Source organism: Ailuropoda melanoleuca, chromosome 3 (genome assembly GCF_002007445.2).
Source record: "Ailuropoda melanoleuca isolate Jingjing chromosome 3, ASM200744v2, whole genome shotgun sequence".
Classification (NCBI taxonomy): domain Eukaryota; kingdom Metazoa; phylum Chordata; class Mammalia; order Carnivora; family Ursidae; genus Ailuropoda; species Ailuropoda melanoleuca.
Genome location: NC_048220.1, coordinates 3,577,671 through 3,593,451, shown reverse-complemented (window position 1 = coordinate 3,593,451; position 15,781 = coordinate 3,577,671). Strand labels below are relative to the sequence as shown.

Genomic DNA, 15,781 nt, shown 5'->3' with positions numbered 1-15,781 from the left:
CAGCGATCACTCGCGCTGACTGTGTAGCCTGTGATCTTCCTCTCAAAGCCCCACATCCTCAGTCTAATCACGAGAAAGACATCAGACAAATCCCAGCTGAAGGACATGCTGTGGAGTACCTGAGCGGGAGTCCCCAAAACTGTCAGAAACAGGGGACACGGTCACAGAGACAAAGGAGACATAGGACCCCCCGCCCCCCCGCCTGGATGGAATCCTCGCACAGAAAATGGACATTATGTAAAAACGAAGGAAATGTGAAGAAGGCCCGGATGCTACTTAACGACGGTGTACCTGAGCTGACTGGGTTGTTATTATCACGCAGGTACCGTACTGACGTAAGGGGTCAACAGGAGAAACTGGGTGTCTTCTTTGTACTGTCTTTACGATTTTTCTGTAAAGCCGTTCTAAAAAAAATACAGTACAAAAAAAAAAAAGACATTACATAAAAGAGAACATCCTTTCATCTGGAAGAACGGAGGCTGGAAAACAAAGTCACAACACGTTCTAAAGTGCCGAAAGTGCCGTCAGCTCAGAATTTTGTGTCCGTGTCCCTGAAAAACGATGGCAGAAAAAAGACATTTTCAGACAGGTGAGTGATGTGAGAACTCACGCCCAGCCAATGTGCACTGGGAGAAGCGATGAAAAAGCTGACCCAGGTGGACAGGGAAAAGACGGCAGGTGGAACCGGGAACTAGCAGAGTTACAGACAACACGAGAAGGGCTGCCCTGTGGCTAAATCTACATGCCTATCGCCTTCCCTTCTTCATTCTGCCATTCCCACGAACGCCCCCCCACCACAAGGGACCCCTCTGCATTCCTCCTCTATAGGTACCATGGACCTGGAATGACAGTGGGTCTCAGGGGGGCAGAAAAGGCCTCTCGGGGCAAGTCTGTCTGCAGACTCTGGGGAAGGGCTGTATGCGGCTGCGCACGTGGACAGCCGTCACTGGCACTTTGTAGGCAGACGCCTGGGAGGCCAGGTGTCATGCAACACAGAGGACAGTCCTGCAGGACAGAGCATTCTCCTGCCTCCCCCCGCCCCCATGCTCTGACAAACCAAGTGCGGAGCGCTATGAGGCCTCCCACCAGGCGGTCAGCCAGGCCACACTGCCTTCCCCAGCAGCCCTGCCCGTCAGCACTGGGACAGCTACCAAGGAAGACGTGTCCTCCATCCTGTCAACCAACAATGGACCTGGGTTCAAAGCCAGTATTCTAAACCTCTGCTGATCCTTACATTATTTTGGCTTCTTCCTCCCTTCTGCTGCTGGTGAGGGAAAGATAAGCACAGGGAATATAAAAAGGCAAACAAAGTGGGGAGTTCAAGCAACCCACTCAGGAGACAGAGACCGCAAGGTCAGAGTGAGACAGGAAGGTGAGTGGACAGACTGTCTCAAGTCTCTGGCAGATGGACGGACTCTTCGCTTCTACTTCAAGTAAGATTCAGAGACATAAAGGAGAACGTCAGAGCTTCTGGGAAGGTTTTGGAATAGAATCATCAGCAGTTATTTTTTATAAGCAATTTTTATTTTTAAAAAGCTATGACTTAAGTGTTTCCATTTTATTTTTTTTTGAAGTTTTTATTTTAATTCCAGTAAACATAGTGTTATATTAGTTTCAGGCATACAAAATTGTGATTCAAGAATACCATTCAACACCTGGTGCTCAACACAAGTGTCCTCTTTAATCCCCATCACCTGTTTCTCCCAGCCTCCACCCCTCCCCTCTGGTAACCATCAGCTTGTTCCTACCATTAACAGTCTTGTGTCTTGGTTTGTCTTTTTCCACCTTTGCTCGTTTGTTTCTTAAATTCCACATATGAGTGAAATCAGATGGTATTTGTCTTTCTCTGACTCGTTTCTCTTAGCAGTACAGTCTCTAGCTCCATCCATGTTGTTGAAAATGGTGAGATTTCATCCTTTCTGAGGGCTGAGTAATATTCCAGTGTATACATACACACCACCTCTTTTTTATCCACTCATCAGTCAGTGGACACTTGGGTGGCTTCCCTATCTTGGTTATTAGAAATAATCCTGCTATAAACATAGGGTGCATGTATCTCTTTATTTAGGGTTCTTGTAGTCTTTGGGTAAATACCTAGCAGTGCAATTGCTGGATCATAATGTAGCTCTATTTTTAAGTTTTTGAGGAACCTCCATACTGTTGTCCAGAGTGGCTGCATCAGTTTGCAATCCCACCAACAGGGCACGAGGGTTCCTTTTTCTTCAACATGCTCACCTACACCTTGTTTCTTGTGTTTCTGATTTTAGCCATTCTGACAGGTGTGAGGTGATATCTCATCACAGTTTTGGTTTGTGTTTCCCTGATGATAAATGATGTTGAGCATCTTTTCATGTGTCTGTTGGCCATCTGGATGTCTTCCCTAGAGAAATGGCTGTTCAGGTCTTCTGCCCATTTTTTAATTGGATTATTTGTTTTTCAGGTGTTGAGTTTGATAAGTTCCTTATATATTTTGGATACTAACCCTTTATCGGATACAGGATTTGCAAATATCTTCTCCCATTCCGTAGGCTGCCTTTTAGTTTTGTTGATTGTTTCCTTCTCTATGCAGAAGATTTTTACTTTGATGAAGTCCCAATAGTTTTTGTTTTTGCTTCCCTTTCCTCAGGAGAAATATCTAGAAAAAAGTTGCTACAGCCGATGTCAAAGAGGTTCCTGTCTGTATCCTCTTCTAGGATTTTTATGGTTTTAGGTCTCACATTTAGGTCTTTTATATCTATTTTGAATTTATTTTTGTGTGTTGTATAGGAAAGTGGTCCACTTTCTTTCTTCTGCATGTTGCTGTCCAGTTTTCCCAACACTATTTGTTGAAGAGAACGTATTTTTCCCATTGGGTATTCTTCTCTGCTTTGTCAAAGATTAATTGATTGTATGGTTGTCGGTTTATTTCTGGGTTTTCTACTCTGTTCCATTAAGCATTTCAGTTTTAGATTTTTTTTTCTTTGATAATTCCGCATTTCCTGAAAAGTATATGGATCACATGGAAGATACAGGAGAAATATTTGCAACTCTGGCAAAGAGATACATACAATTTAAACTCTTATTTCCTGCCACAGCGGTACATTTAAACTGTAAGCTCCATCTTTTCTGAGGTAATTAAATCCATATTCAATTAGAACAAAAAAAACTTTAAACACTAAAAAAATAGTGTGACTCTTATTTATTTTCTTGATGGGTTTTTTTAGGATAAAGATACTAGATTGACACTAAATGGCCCAAATTACTGATATTTAAAGATATTTTGCAATATGTTTATGACTGATCTTTACTTGCTTTCATAAAGTGATTTTTTAATATTCACAAAGTGAATTTCCTATATTGTGCAAAGTGATATTCTTCTAATTATTGCTTGATAATAAATATAGAGCTATATAAGGTTTTTTTTTCTTCAAGAAAATATGACGGAATCAAGAAGGTAAAGGGCCATTCAACTAATTCTGTTCAACCAGACAAAGGAACAGTAAGAAGCATCTGATACTGCTGATTGATACCAAGACTAAAAAGCAACATTATTGTTTGGTTGCATCTTTATCTAAATTACATTTTTCTACTAAGAGTGGAAAGAATGCCCACAGATAAACCTGTAAGAGATTTCCAGCTTGACAACGGTTTGACATAATCCAAGACCGATAAACAGTGACAGTAAAGCCTATATAAATTTTTAAAGTCCAAGAAAATAAATCCTTAACTTTCAGACAAATGCACATTATTTTAAACTATCCAAGAGCCCATAACTTCCCTTTTATACTACCACACATCCGCTAACTACATTACAAAGAACTCATTCTGCTAACTAGAGGTAACAAATAAAACCACAAATTGAGCTGTCTTTCCTGTCAATGATGTCACGGACACGGCACGGGGAAAGATGTCCTTCAGGCACCAGATGAAGGGCATTCAGTAGAACAAACATGGGCGAGCTCTTGGAACATTGTTGACAAAGCAAGAAAACAAAATACTCAACAACATGTAATTTTTAGGTCAGTTATAAACTATCCTTAAGTGGAAGGGAAGCTCAATAAAACTAAATAGCCTCACGAAATCATCTCGGTATAGTACACGCTTATTTTGCTTAAGGCATTCTGCCAAGCACTGCAGAGAACAGAAAGACACGCTTTCACATGAAGAAACCTGCAGTCTTTTTCCCTCTGCCAGTCAAGTATGCAAGTAACAACATAATAGGAGAAAGGCAATACCGTCGGGGAGGCAAGACAAGGCGCTCTGGAGACCCCAGAGGCCCAGGATTGTAAATGCACTGAGGGCACATCCAGGTCTTTTTGGGTTTGTTTGGAGTTTTTTTTTTGGACTCTTACCAATTCATATTAGTTCACATCGCAATGCACAGCACAGAGAGGTGCAAATCGAAGGTTTCTTGCCTAAAATGAAGGGTGGGCAGAATTGACAGGCAAGCAGGGGATGGCCGAGACATGGATCTTTGGGTCCACTCCTTGAGATTATGAGCTATATGTTGGGGGCCTATCCAGTGACTGATGCAAGCGTCCTTGTCCTTGAGCCTCCCGTGGACAACAGGGACAGAAGGGGATCTGGGGAGGGAGAGGGCAGAAGCAGCACACGAATGAGGCAGGACGGCAAGTGCTTCTCAGTGCTGGAGTACAGCAGAGAGCTATGGCATGTCGTCAAGGACTGCTCTGCAGAGGAAAACACGGAGGCCAGAGGAGGCTGGAGGTGACACGTGCGCTGAGGCAGTGCCGTCTGAGCTCCCCATCCCTACAGCCCATCAGGCCTCCATCTAGTGCCACTCGGCTGGGCTGAAACAGGACCTCCCTATAACCCGTGTCTCCCTGACCCTGAATATGGACAGGAATTAAGCCAGGGGGCCAGCGTCCCAGGGTTCCCTGCTTCCAGGCTCTTCACACTGTGTGGGACTTGCTTGGCCACCACTCGTCCCCCAATGCTTCCGGCTGGGTTTGCCAAGCCCACACTTGGAGGGCGGAGAAGCCAGGAACAACTTTCCAGCCACATAAGAGCCTCAGCCGTCTACGGAGCAGAGCTGCTCAGCCGCCCAGTGTGCTGGCTGTGGCAGGTGTGTGACCCCGCACCCGCAGAGCCCCCAGCACAGAGAAGGCAATCGAGTCAGGCGGCATCGGCCTCACCGGCCAAGAACGACACCCACCACGTCTTTGAAAATCCTAAATTGTCACTGTGACTAATAACCAGTCCCTGCCTTAGGCACACAGCTGCTCTGAGGAGGAGGTCTCGAAGTTCAATGTACTATTTCCCCTGTCCACCCCTTCAGCCCAAGCTTTCCCCCCGGAACCCCCGGATCTAAAATGGCTTTCACGTTGCTTTTTCCCACCTCTGAGCCTTCACCCCTGATGATTCTCCTGCCTAGAAGACTCTTCTCGACTTGTGAATTCCCGTTCGAACATCATCTCCTCAGGGCAGCCCTGTCTGACTCTGTGGAACTAGGTCTGCTTCATAAGGACTTTGCACAATTATCATTTCTGATTCAACGTTTCTCTTCTCCGCTTGATGATAACTCCATGAAAGCAGCTATGACGTGGGTCTTATTTACACCTGGAGACCTGACAGGAGCTCAAAAAACGTTCATGAATTAGCATTTAGAACCCAAATCCCACTGCTCGCTGTCACCCCACGCAGCCTCATTTCCTACCCTCACCCTCAGACTCCCGCCCCTCCAGGCAGGTCTCTTACTCAGCAGTCCCCCCACGGACAGGGTCTTCTCTGGTCCAGTGCTGACAACCACGTGGGGCCCAGCACAATGAAAGCCTCCTCTGTGAAGTCCTCTGATGAGTCCCTTCCAGCCTCAAGAGTCAGGAACTTGTTCTTGGTAATACTGAGGCCTGCCCTGCTAAGTCAGCATTCAGTGGGCCCCAATCACGACACGCACATCTGTCTCCCTTCTGGAGTAAATGTCCCCGAGGGACATGCACTCACATACACTTCTTCTTTTTTTTTTTTATTTAAGATTTTATTTATTTATTCGACAGAGATAGAGAGAGCCAGCGAAAGAGGGAACACAAGTAGGGGGAGTGGGAGAGGAAGAAGCAGGCTCATAGCAGAGGAGCCTGATGTGGGGCTTGATCCCGTAACGCCGGGATCACGCCCTGAGCCGAAGGCAGACGCTTAACCGCTGTGCCACCCAGGCGCCCCTCACATACACTTCTGTACATCCCTACACGGTCTCTCATAGAATGCTTGGCACAGAGCAAATGTAATTTAATACCTGTTGATTATTTTACAATAAATGCATCTGAAACAACTCTGTCATAGGGAAGAAAGACCAGAAGAACAAAGAAAAAGTATACTCGGAAATGTAAAAAAATAAGTACTAGTTTTAAAGTCAGAGAAGTAAATTGATTCCGTAATTATAAAAGAGGAAGTGCTCGTTCAAGGCACAAGAATAATAAGTGACAACAACTGTACAATTTAACAAACTCATTATCTCAATAAAGTTACAATCATCCTGTCAGGCAATTAGGCAGATGCTCTCGCTGTTGTACAAATGAGGACAACAGTTTAAAGGCTCATTCACCCCAAGTCCTCAGGCTAGTCATCATTGGGTCTGGGATTCCACTTCCAGCCTGTGACTGTCAATGCCAAACTCTCCGCTATTTTAGAGGTGCTCCATTATCTGACAGATTTAATTTTGTTTTCATAACTAAAAAGATGATGCAGAATCCTGTGGCAAACTGCAGGTCAGTGACAGACCCTTAAATATGATTCTGAAAGATGAAGAAAGTGGAAGACCGTGGGACTGCTACAGAAGCCGAGATCTGCAGTCAGACAAAAGACTCCACAACACTTTTCTCGGGTGATGAATATGTTAACAGGTGCACCCCCACGGAGAACGGACTGAAACCGAGACAGAATTCTGCTTGGAAAACAGGAGATGACGAACAATAGCTTAGGGGTTCAAAGAAGAAAGGGCAAAAGTTCTCTTATCAAGAAGCAACCGAGACCCTTTCACACCCTAAAATGAGCCTGTTCGCACATCATCCACAAATTCCCAAACAAAATGGCATTTTAATTTTTCTCTAATTAAAAGTAAAAATTAAAAGTGTATTTCAGAAATCTTTTCAAGGAATGGATTTACTTCCATTGCGTTTGTTAACAATACATCCCTGCTTTCATTTAAATAATCTGTGTAACTTTTCAGGTTAAATAAAATAAAATGGCACCAACTAGAACTAGTTTTAGGCGAAGACTCTGTAACTCTGAAATGTTTAACCTCTGTGTTCAGGTCACGACTTGAGAGTTAATCTTTCTGTCTCGCACACATGGACACTTAGCATGTTTCTACTCATTGCAAAGCAAAGTGATTGTCTTTATTTTCACATTTTTCTTGCTCACATTTTAACATCATTCTATTCATATATGGTCTTAAACATTTTACCCCGAATACTTAAAATGGGAACCAAAGTTACAAGAGATCACCTCACGAATACTTGCTACAAGTCTCTCAAAGTAAGAATCCTTCAGGGCACACAACTCAAATAAGCTTCCAGTTTAAGAATTTTTGTGTTGCTTCTGAACTTGACCTGCATTACACTTAAAAAAAAAAAAGTAATCTCTACACCCACCGTGGGGCTCAAAACTCATGACCACAAGATCCAGAGTCACCGTCCACTGATTGACCCGGTCGGGCGCCCCTGCCTCACACTTCTGAACAACAGTTTAATGAAGTGTTCATTTACGTGCCATAACATTCACGTTCTGTAAGTGTAAACTCAATGATTTTGGTAAATTTACAGGGGGTGTGCAACCACAAGCCAGTTTTAGAATGTTTTCATTACCCCAAAAGTTCCTTCGTGCCCGCCTGCAGGGGATCTGCACACCCAGCGCCCAGCCCTCACACCCGCTAACCTGCCTTGTGTCTCTACAAACGGGACTTCCCTAGACATTCTACGTAAATGAAACCGTGCCATATGCAGTGTTGCTAACTGCCGCTTTCACCGAGAGGAAGGCTTTCTGGGTTTACCCACGTTGTTGCAGGTTTCAGTAGTTAATTCCGTGTAAGTGAACTGTATTCCATTCTGTGGATGGGCCAGCTTTTACTTTTCCACTCACCAGTGTTGTTTCCCCTATTTGGACTACTGTATATAATGCAATGAGCATTCACACACAAGTTTCTGAGTGGACATTTCAGCGTTTCCGTTTCTCTTAGGTAGACTCCCAGGAGCAGGACTGCTGAGACATACGGTAAATTTGTGCTTCACTTAAAGAAGACCTGCCTGTTTTCCAAACTGGTTGTACTAGTTCACATTCCTATCAACAATGTGCGAGGGTTTCAGTCTACCCACAGCCTCAACGAAACAAGGTCATATCTGACTTTTTTTATTGTAGTCATTCTAGTGAGCATGAAATAATATCTCATTGTTATGACTGTTTTCTAATAATTGACGAAAAGTTAAATCATTACATCCTCTGCCCACTCTAAAATTAAGTTGTCTTATTACTACTGATTTTTTAAGATTTCTTTATATACCAGTCACATATCAGATCTATGAGCCGGAAATATTTTCTCCCAGTTTGTGGGTTTGTCTTTTCACTTTCTTCATGGTGTCTTCTGAATGACAAGGTATTTTACTTCTGAAGAATAACACTGTTCTTGTCTTTTATGAATAGTGCCTTTGGAGTAAGAACTTGCTGTTCCAAGTGACAAACACTTTCTCCTACGATTTCTTCTAGAAGTTTATGTAGTTCTACGTCTTACCTTTTGTCTATTATCTATCGTGAGGTCACTCTTATATATCGTAAAGTAAGGGTCTTCATTCTTTTTTGTCTTTTGCATCTGGAGAACTGTTCTAGCACCGCTTGTTGGAAAGACTATCTTTTCCCCACACCGAAATGTCATGGCACCTTTGCCGAAAATCAAAGGAGTAAAAAGAAGGATTTATTTCTAGACTCTCAATTCTGACCCATCAGTCTACGGGCCCATCCTTATGCCAATGCCACAACACCCTGATTACTGAAGTTTTGAAATCAAGTAGCATGAAGTCTTCCGACACTGTTGCTCTTTTTCAAAATTCTTTGGGCTATCCTAAGTACTTTGATTTTAGGATTACCTTATCCATTTCTACAAAACATCTTTTTTGGAGAGTTTTCGGCTATTATTTCCTGAACTATTTTTTCTCCCAATTCCTCTCCTCTGGGTGTGACAGTGTCCCACAGGCCTGGGAGCTCTGTTCATTTTCTTCAGGTTTTTTTTTTTTTTAAACTTGTGCTTCACAGTCATAATTTCTATTGCTCTATCTTCAAGCTCACGGATTCTTATGCTGTTTTGAATTTGCTGTTCAAGTCCTCAAGTGATATTTTTCATTTCCAGTATTGTACTCTTCAATTCCATTTCCATGTGGCTCTTTTCGATAACTTTTCTAACCTTTACTGAGAATCTCTAAGTCTTGGCTTCTGCTGCCATTCACTGTTGTCATATTTTCTTTTTTTAAGATTTTATTTATTCATTTGACAGAGAGACACAGCCAGCGAGAGAGGGAACACAAGCAGGGGGAGTGGGAGAGGAAGAAGCAGACTCCCAGAAGAGCAGGGAGCCCGATGCGGGGCTCGATCCCAGGACCCTGGGATCACACCCTGAGCCGAAGGCAGACGCTTAACGACTGAGCCACCCAGTCACCCCTATATTTTCAATTTAATTCTTTAAATCCTTTAGTTCTCCAAACATACATTAATTCCTTTGAGGTCTCTCTCTGCTAAATTCAGCATCTGGGAATACTCAGAAGCAGCTTCTGCCGACTTTTTCTTTTATTTATTTTCTAAATAGGCTCAGCTCCATGCCCAGTGTGGAACCCAACAAGGGGCTCAAACTTACGACCCTGAGAGATCAAGACCTGAGCTGAGATCAAGAGTCAGCTGCTTAACCAACTGAGCCACCCGGGTGCCCCTGTAGATTCTTTTTTCTGAGTATGAGTCACACTTTCATATTTCTTTGCATAGCTTGTCATCTTTTGTTGAAAACCAGACATTTCAGACAATAAAATGTCACAACTCTGTATTCTGATCCTTTTTTTTGCCCTTAAGGTTGCTGCTGTTGCCCCGTTTGTTTGCCTGCTTTGTTTAGTAGCATGGCCGGGTCAGACCTGTGAAGTATGCTTCCTCTGCTGTGCAGCTGCTGGTGTCTCTGCTCAGTTTCTTATGTCTTTAACACTCTGTCAAGACTAGCTGTCAGCCAGTTACTGGACACGGGTGCTCAAACATCTCCAATCAGTAAGGCTGAAATCATCTGCTAATGGGTCGGGGTGTAGGGAGAGAACAGTGTTCAAAGTTGTGGCCACTTCCAGTCCTGCCTGGGTTACTTCTGCAAGTCCCTTCGGTCTCTGACCTGCATGTGCACAGTTCAAGGTCATGCAGGAGGGTAAACAGCTTCAGCTCCGAGATCACCATGCAGCATGTCGTCTCAGATAGGAACACACTTGGCTGCAACGTTGGGCTGGGAGAGACAGACACTGGCCTTTCTCCACCTACCTGTCCCCGAGAAATCACTTCCACAGACATGGGCATCACCCACCCTTCCGTCACTGCCGGGCAAGCCCTCAGTCCTCGCCACCCACCCTGCCCCAGCAGAAACTCCATACAACAGATTGGGGAGTGTGGGAAGCAGCCCCTGGCCAAACACCACAGCTTCCCATTGTTCCCACCCAAAGTCTGGCAGCTTTTCAAGACATAAATGAGCCTCAGATTGTTGTATGCCTCTGGTTGATTTCCAGAACACTGAAGTGGTTGCTTCGTCAGTTCTGTCCAGTTTTAGAGTCGGTTTCTTTTGAGAGGAGAATCGGTGATCTCCTCACTCGGTCACGGCCAGAAGCACCACTCTTCTGTTTACTTTTTAATCCTTTACAGAGTTTTTCGCATGATTTTTACTTTGAAATATTTCAGAGCCCAAGAATGAGACAGAACATCATGAACATCTATGTACTCAACCTCAGCTTAAGAAGTGACACACGACAGGCCTGTGCAAACCTCACTTACTTCTCCCTCATCCTAAATTCCCCTCTCCCCCCATCCCCTTTCCAGAAAGACCCATTATCCCAAAATTTGGTATCTGTTAATCTAACATATGCTCTTGTTATTTTATTCATATATATATGTGCTTATCAGACAACTACTGTTTTGCATTTTTTAACTTCATTCAAATGCTGTTCTTCTACGACTTACTCTTTTACGCTGTTATGTTTTCGGGATTTAGTCCTGTAAATACATGTGGCTTTAATTCATTGACAGTTAACTGCTATATAAATACGCCACAATCACTCCATTCTCCTGTGCTGGACAGCTGCGTGTTTCTAGTAACTTGCTGTTATGATGCTGTTGTGAATACTCTTGTGTTTTTCCCATGCACATGCAAGAGTAACAGGGTCTGGGGGACGACAGACAGGGGCTATAAATGGTTGTGTAAATACATGAAATCTCCCCATTGGCTCCCACACGGTTGGAGGCAGAAAGTGGGAGATCTCATAAGAAGGACAAACAGTGGTTGTCCTCCATGACGGGGAATCCAGGCCTTCCACAGCACCTCGGTTTACAGTCACAAGAGGCCTTCCCAGGCAACTTGTCCTGCGTCACCAAGCAAGTCAGTGGAAAATCTGGGAATGAAACCGAGGTCTCCTGTCTTCCTTGTTTCTCAAAGCAAGAGCTGTGGATTAGAGGCATTGGCATCACCTGGGAATTTGTTAAAAATACAGACTCTCAGGCTCCCAGATATGCTGCATCGGAATCTGCATTTTAACAAAATGCCCAGGTGATCTGTATGCACACTAAAGTCTGCAAAGTACTCTAAAGGATGTCTGCAGGCATGAAATTCCTGGATCACAATGTAGGAGTTCTTTAACGATATCACATAATGCCAAATTTCTCTCCAAAGTACTATACAAATTTAGTTTCCCAGATTACTCTGATTTTTTATGTGCCTAATTACAACATAAAGCCATTTCTCACTGTTCTCATGTCTACTTTGATTCCATTGGCCTCACCAAGGTTCCACTTCCTAACACTATATCCTCAAACTCTGGCCCTAAAGTTCCTTCCTTGTGCTGCTACACACTGAACTGTGATGAAAGGGTTACATGGTCAAATAAATTTGGGAAACCACAGATTAATCTACGTAAAACAAATTCTTAACCCTAAGACTCTCAGAGATCTCAGTATGTCTCTCAGGAGCCTCTGAAAGTGGACTACATTTCAAGCATTTTCCTAAACTTATTTTACCATTTCCCTTTTTTTGGCCATGGGTCATCTATGAACATATGTGAATAAACTAATGTTTCAAGGAACATCTAGAGATGGGGGGGAAATCTGTGATAACTTATAGAGGCTTCCCTCCTTTTTAAAATAAAAATCGTTAAAAAAAAAAAAGACATTAATTTCCTCTCCTAATCCCCAGATCTTCTCATATCTAAAAGACTCATTCTAGCGACTTCTTTGCAGTTTTATGTACATAAAATAACACCACCAGGAAAGAAAAATACATTTTGCTCAGATGAATTTTTCCCTCTCCAGGATTCTTCATGTTTCCAGTAAGAGGAACTCAGTGTGGGATGATGAGGTCCAAAATCTCAAATGTTGCTCTTCCCTCTAAAGAAGAGCACCTGCTCTGAGACCTAGAGCAGAAAAGCCACTGTCTCTAATCCAGTGTTCCCACACAGACAGCCAGCTGGAATAGACTGTCCCTTAATCTCCTCATGGTTTCCCTGAAGAAATTGAAAGCTACCGGACTCCAGTGATCTCTGGATACTGAAAAATCACTCATTCTATTTTATTCTTTGTGTTGTACTATTGTGTTTTCAGTTTTTCTACAGTAAGCATGTGTTACTTTTGCAACTAGAAAAAATACAGTTTCATTCTAAAAGGCTTAATTTGAAAGGAAGAAAACAAGTCACAGAACAATAAAATTTAAATCCATCTCATTATTCTATCAAAATAGACACAAGGGGCGCCTGGGTGGCGCAGTCGTTAAGCGGCTGCCTTCGGCTCAGGGCGTGATCCCAGCGTTCTGGGATTGAGCCCCACATTGGGCTTCTCTGCTAGGAGCCTGCTTCTTCCTCTCCCACTCTCCCTGCTTGTGTTCCCTCTCTCTCTGGCTGTCTCTGTCAAATAAATAAAATCTTAAAAAAAAAAAATAGACACAAAAGGTGACCCTCAATTAGGGTGCAGAGGCCTTTGCAAGATTACCGTCTAAAATTGATTGTCATTCACATTCTTTAAATATGTCATTAAACTTTAAAATCTTTATGAATGCAGAACTTAACTTTGTCTAGGTTTCAACTTTAAGAGATGCGAGACCACTGGCAAACCTGCTGGTCTGACTCCTTCTGGGCTCCCCTGGTCTAGGAGATGGGGGAGTGCCTACACCACACAGGGCTATGGCAAGGACTACGAAAATAGGTATTAAAAAGAGCCACGTCATGTCAGTAGGGAAACACAAACTAAAACAACTCATTAGAACAGCAAAAATCCAGAACACGGACAGCACCAAATGCTGGCGATGATGTGGAACAGGAACTCTCATTTATTGCTGACAGACCCGCAAAATGGTACAGCCACCGGGGAGGATGGTTTGGCAGTTTATAAAATGAAACACGCTCTTACCGTACAACTCGGCAATCATGCACCCAAAGGATCTGAAAACTTCCATCCACACAAAAACCTGCACACGAATGTTTATAGCAGCTTAATTCATAATGCCAAAACTTGGAAGTAAACAAGAAGTCTTTCAGTAGGTGAATAAACTGTGGTACATCTAGAAAATGAATACTATTCATCACTCAAAAGAAATGCGCTATCAGGCCATGAAAAGACCTGAAGGAAACCTAAAAGTATATCACTAAGTGAAAGAAGCCAGTCTGAAAAGGCTAGACACTGTCGGATTCCAACTACCGGACATTCTGGAGAAGGCAAAACCATGGAAACAGTAAAAAAAATAAAAATAAAAAAATAAAATCAGTGGTTGCCAGGGGTGGAGAAGTGGGAGGGACGGGGGAAGAGACAAACAGGCAGAGCACAGGGGATCTTTAAGGCAGTGAACATACTCTGTATGACACCGTCATGGTGGGTACATATCTGTCCAAACCCAGAGACTATACAACAGCAGCAGTGACCCCCAAAGCAAACTACAGACCGTGGTGATTGTAAGTCAATGTAGGTTCACCAGCTGGACCGAATGTGCTGCTCTGGAGGGGGTGCTGATGGTGAGGGAGGCTCCGCATGTGTGGGGCTGAACGGGAAATCTCTGTACTTCCCACTCAACGTTGCTGGGAATATAAAACTGCTCTAAAGAATAAAGTCTATTAAAATACAAGCTCTTCCCCCCCAAACCTCATAGTCCAGTTTCTGGTGTGTATATAGTAAGTGCTCAATAAATTGCAACTATTGTTATTAAAGCAGTTAGATTACAGATATCCTCAAATGCTCCCACCAGAAATGAAGAAATACAGTTACTACTGAGTTTGTTTCGACATTTATCCTGAAAAAATCAAAGGAATCCTCCTCGAAGAGGTTATCCTGGAGAGTCCGTAACCTAGACGAATGATTGTCAAGGGAACACGTTATTTTCCAAGGTTATGAAGCGAAATGTAGAAATGCAAAAACGACTAAGGATTCGGTCACAGCCAGTTACTACTAGTGCAAGTTTTAGACTCTTACGTAAGTCATTAGTTAAGACACAAATTCAACTAAAGGAAAAAGACATGCATCTCAAGAAACAAATGGTAATACCAAGAATGAATATCAAAAACTGAATATAATCATAGAATTATGTTGTGAATGATGCGGTTCAGGGGCAGTAGAATGCTGACCGACAAAGCACTAATTTCTAGAAGGAAAAACAAAATTTACAACCCCCCTTGTTTTGTTTACCTGGATGAGTCATGGTGACGGGCTCCTCTTTGGATTTATTATTATAGATGACTACGGCAACTGCATTGTGGAAAGCAGCCCGTGATATTTTCTCTTTAAATGTGCAATTTCCCCTCTGCAGCAGGGCAATCCACTGTTTGATATTAGGAGGGACAAAGAACCGTGTTTGAGGATCGCAGCCCAGATGATCAGCAACTAAACAGAAAAGAAAAAAACATTAATTTTTTCTCAAGTTAAATAAAATCAATCAAGTCTTTATCAAAGTGCTCAACTGTTCCCCAAATACTCTCTATCCAAAGCACTTCAAGCGGCTCACTGCCAGCAGAGCTATGAATATACCCATGAACCTGAACCCGTATCTGTACAGGGAGAGACAGGCTCCTTTAAAATGCTACCCATGATGCAAATGCGAACCGTGGAAACTCCTGTTCAGCTTCATAGACTGACAAAGGTGAAACAGGCTGATAATGCCCAGTGCAGGCTGGTCTCCACCAGACGCCCCCATCCCCCAACACCCAGGTGGCTGAGATCTACCTCTGACTTCAGCTCATTCGCTGGCACTTACTCTTCTCTCCACACTGCTACCCTACTCCCATTTCCCTACCCCTTCTCACTCCACCCCCACGCTGCAGAGACTGATTTGGCTGGAGGTAAAAGAGGCAGCCAAACTAACTCCTGCTTCAGTTTCCAAGTGGCTTGTTGAAATTCAAGCATGTTTGAACGTATTTCTTAATAAGTGTCTAAGAAAATTAGAAAGGTAAGTTTTGGCTTGCATTGGAAGTTTAAATCGTTAAAATTACACGAAACTAGGAACTAGAATAGATTATTCCTCTAATTCACATTTATTGGTAAAAATTACAATTCCACATTAAGATACATATATTAACCTCACTATAACCACCTGTCTGACAAG

At 43.1% G+C, this 15,781-nt stretch overlaps 1 protein-coding gene across 1 annotated transcript in view; it reads right to left on the bottom strand.

Annotated features, from left to right (window-relative positions):
* Positions 1 to 15,031, bottom strand: part of RNF130 (ring finger protein 130) — a 94,468-nt gene extending 79,437 nt beyond the window's left edge. Inside the window, exon 1 of the mRNA XM_034655830.1 lies at positions 14,869 to 15,031. Within this exon, the coding sequence (XP_034511721.1) occupies positions 14,869 to 14,881 (13 nt within the window). The 5' untranslated portion in view covers positions 14,882 to 15,031. The remainder of the gene's footprint in view (positions 1 to 14,868) is intronic.
* Between the last annotated feature and the right edge of the window lie 750 nt (positions 15,032 to 15,781).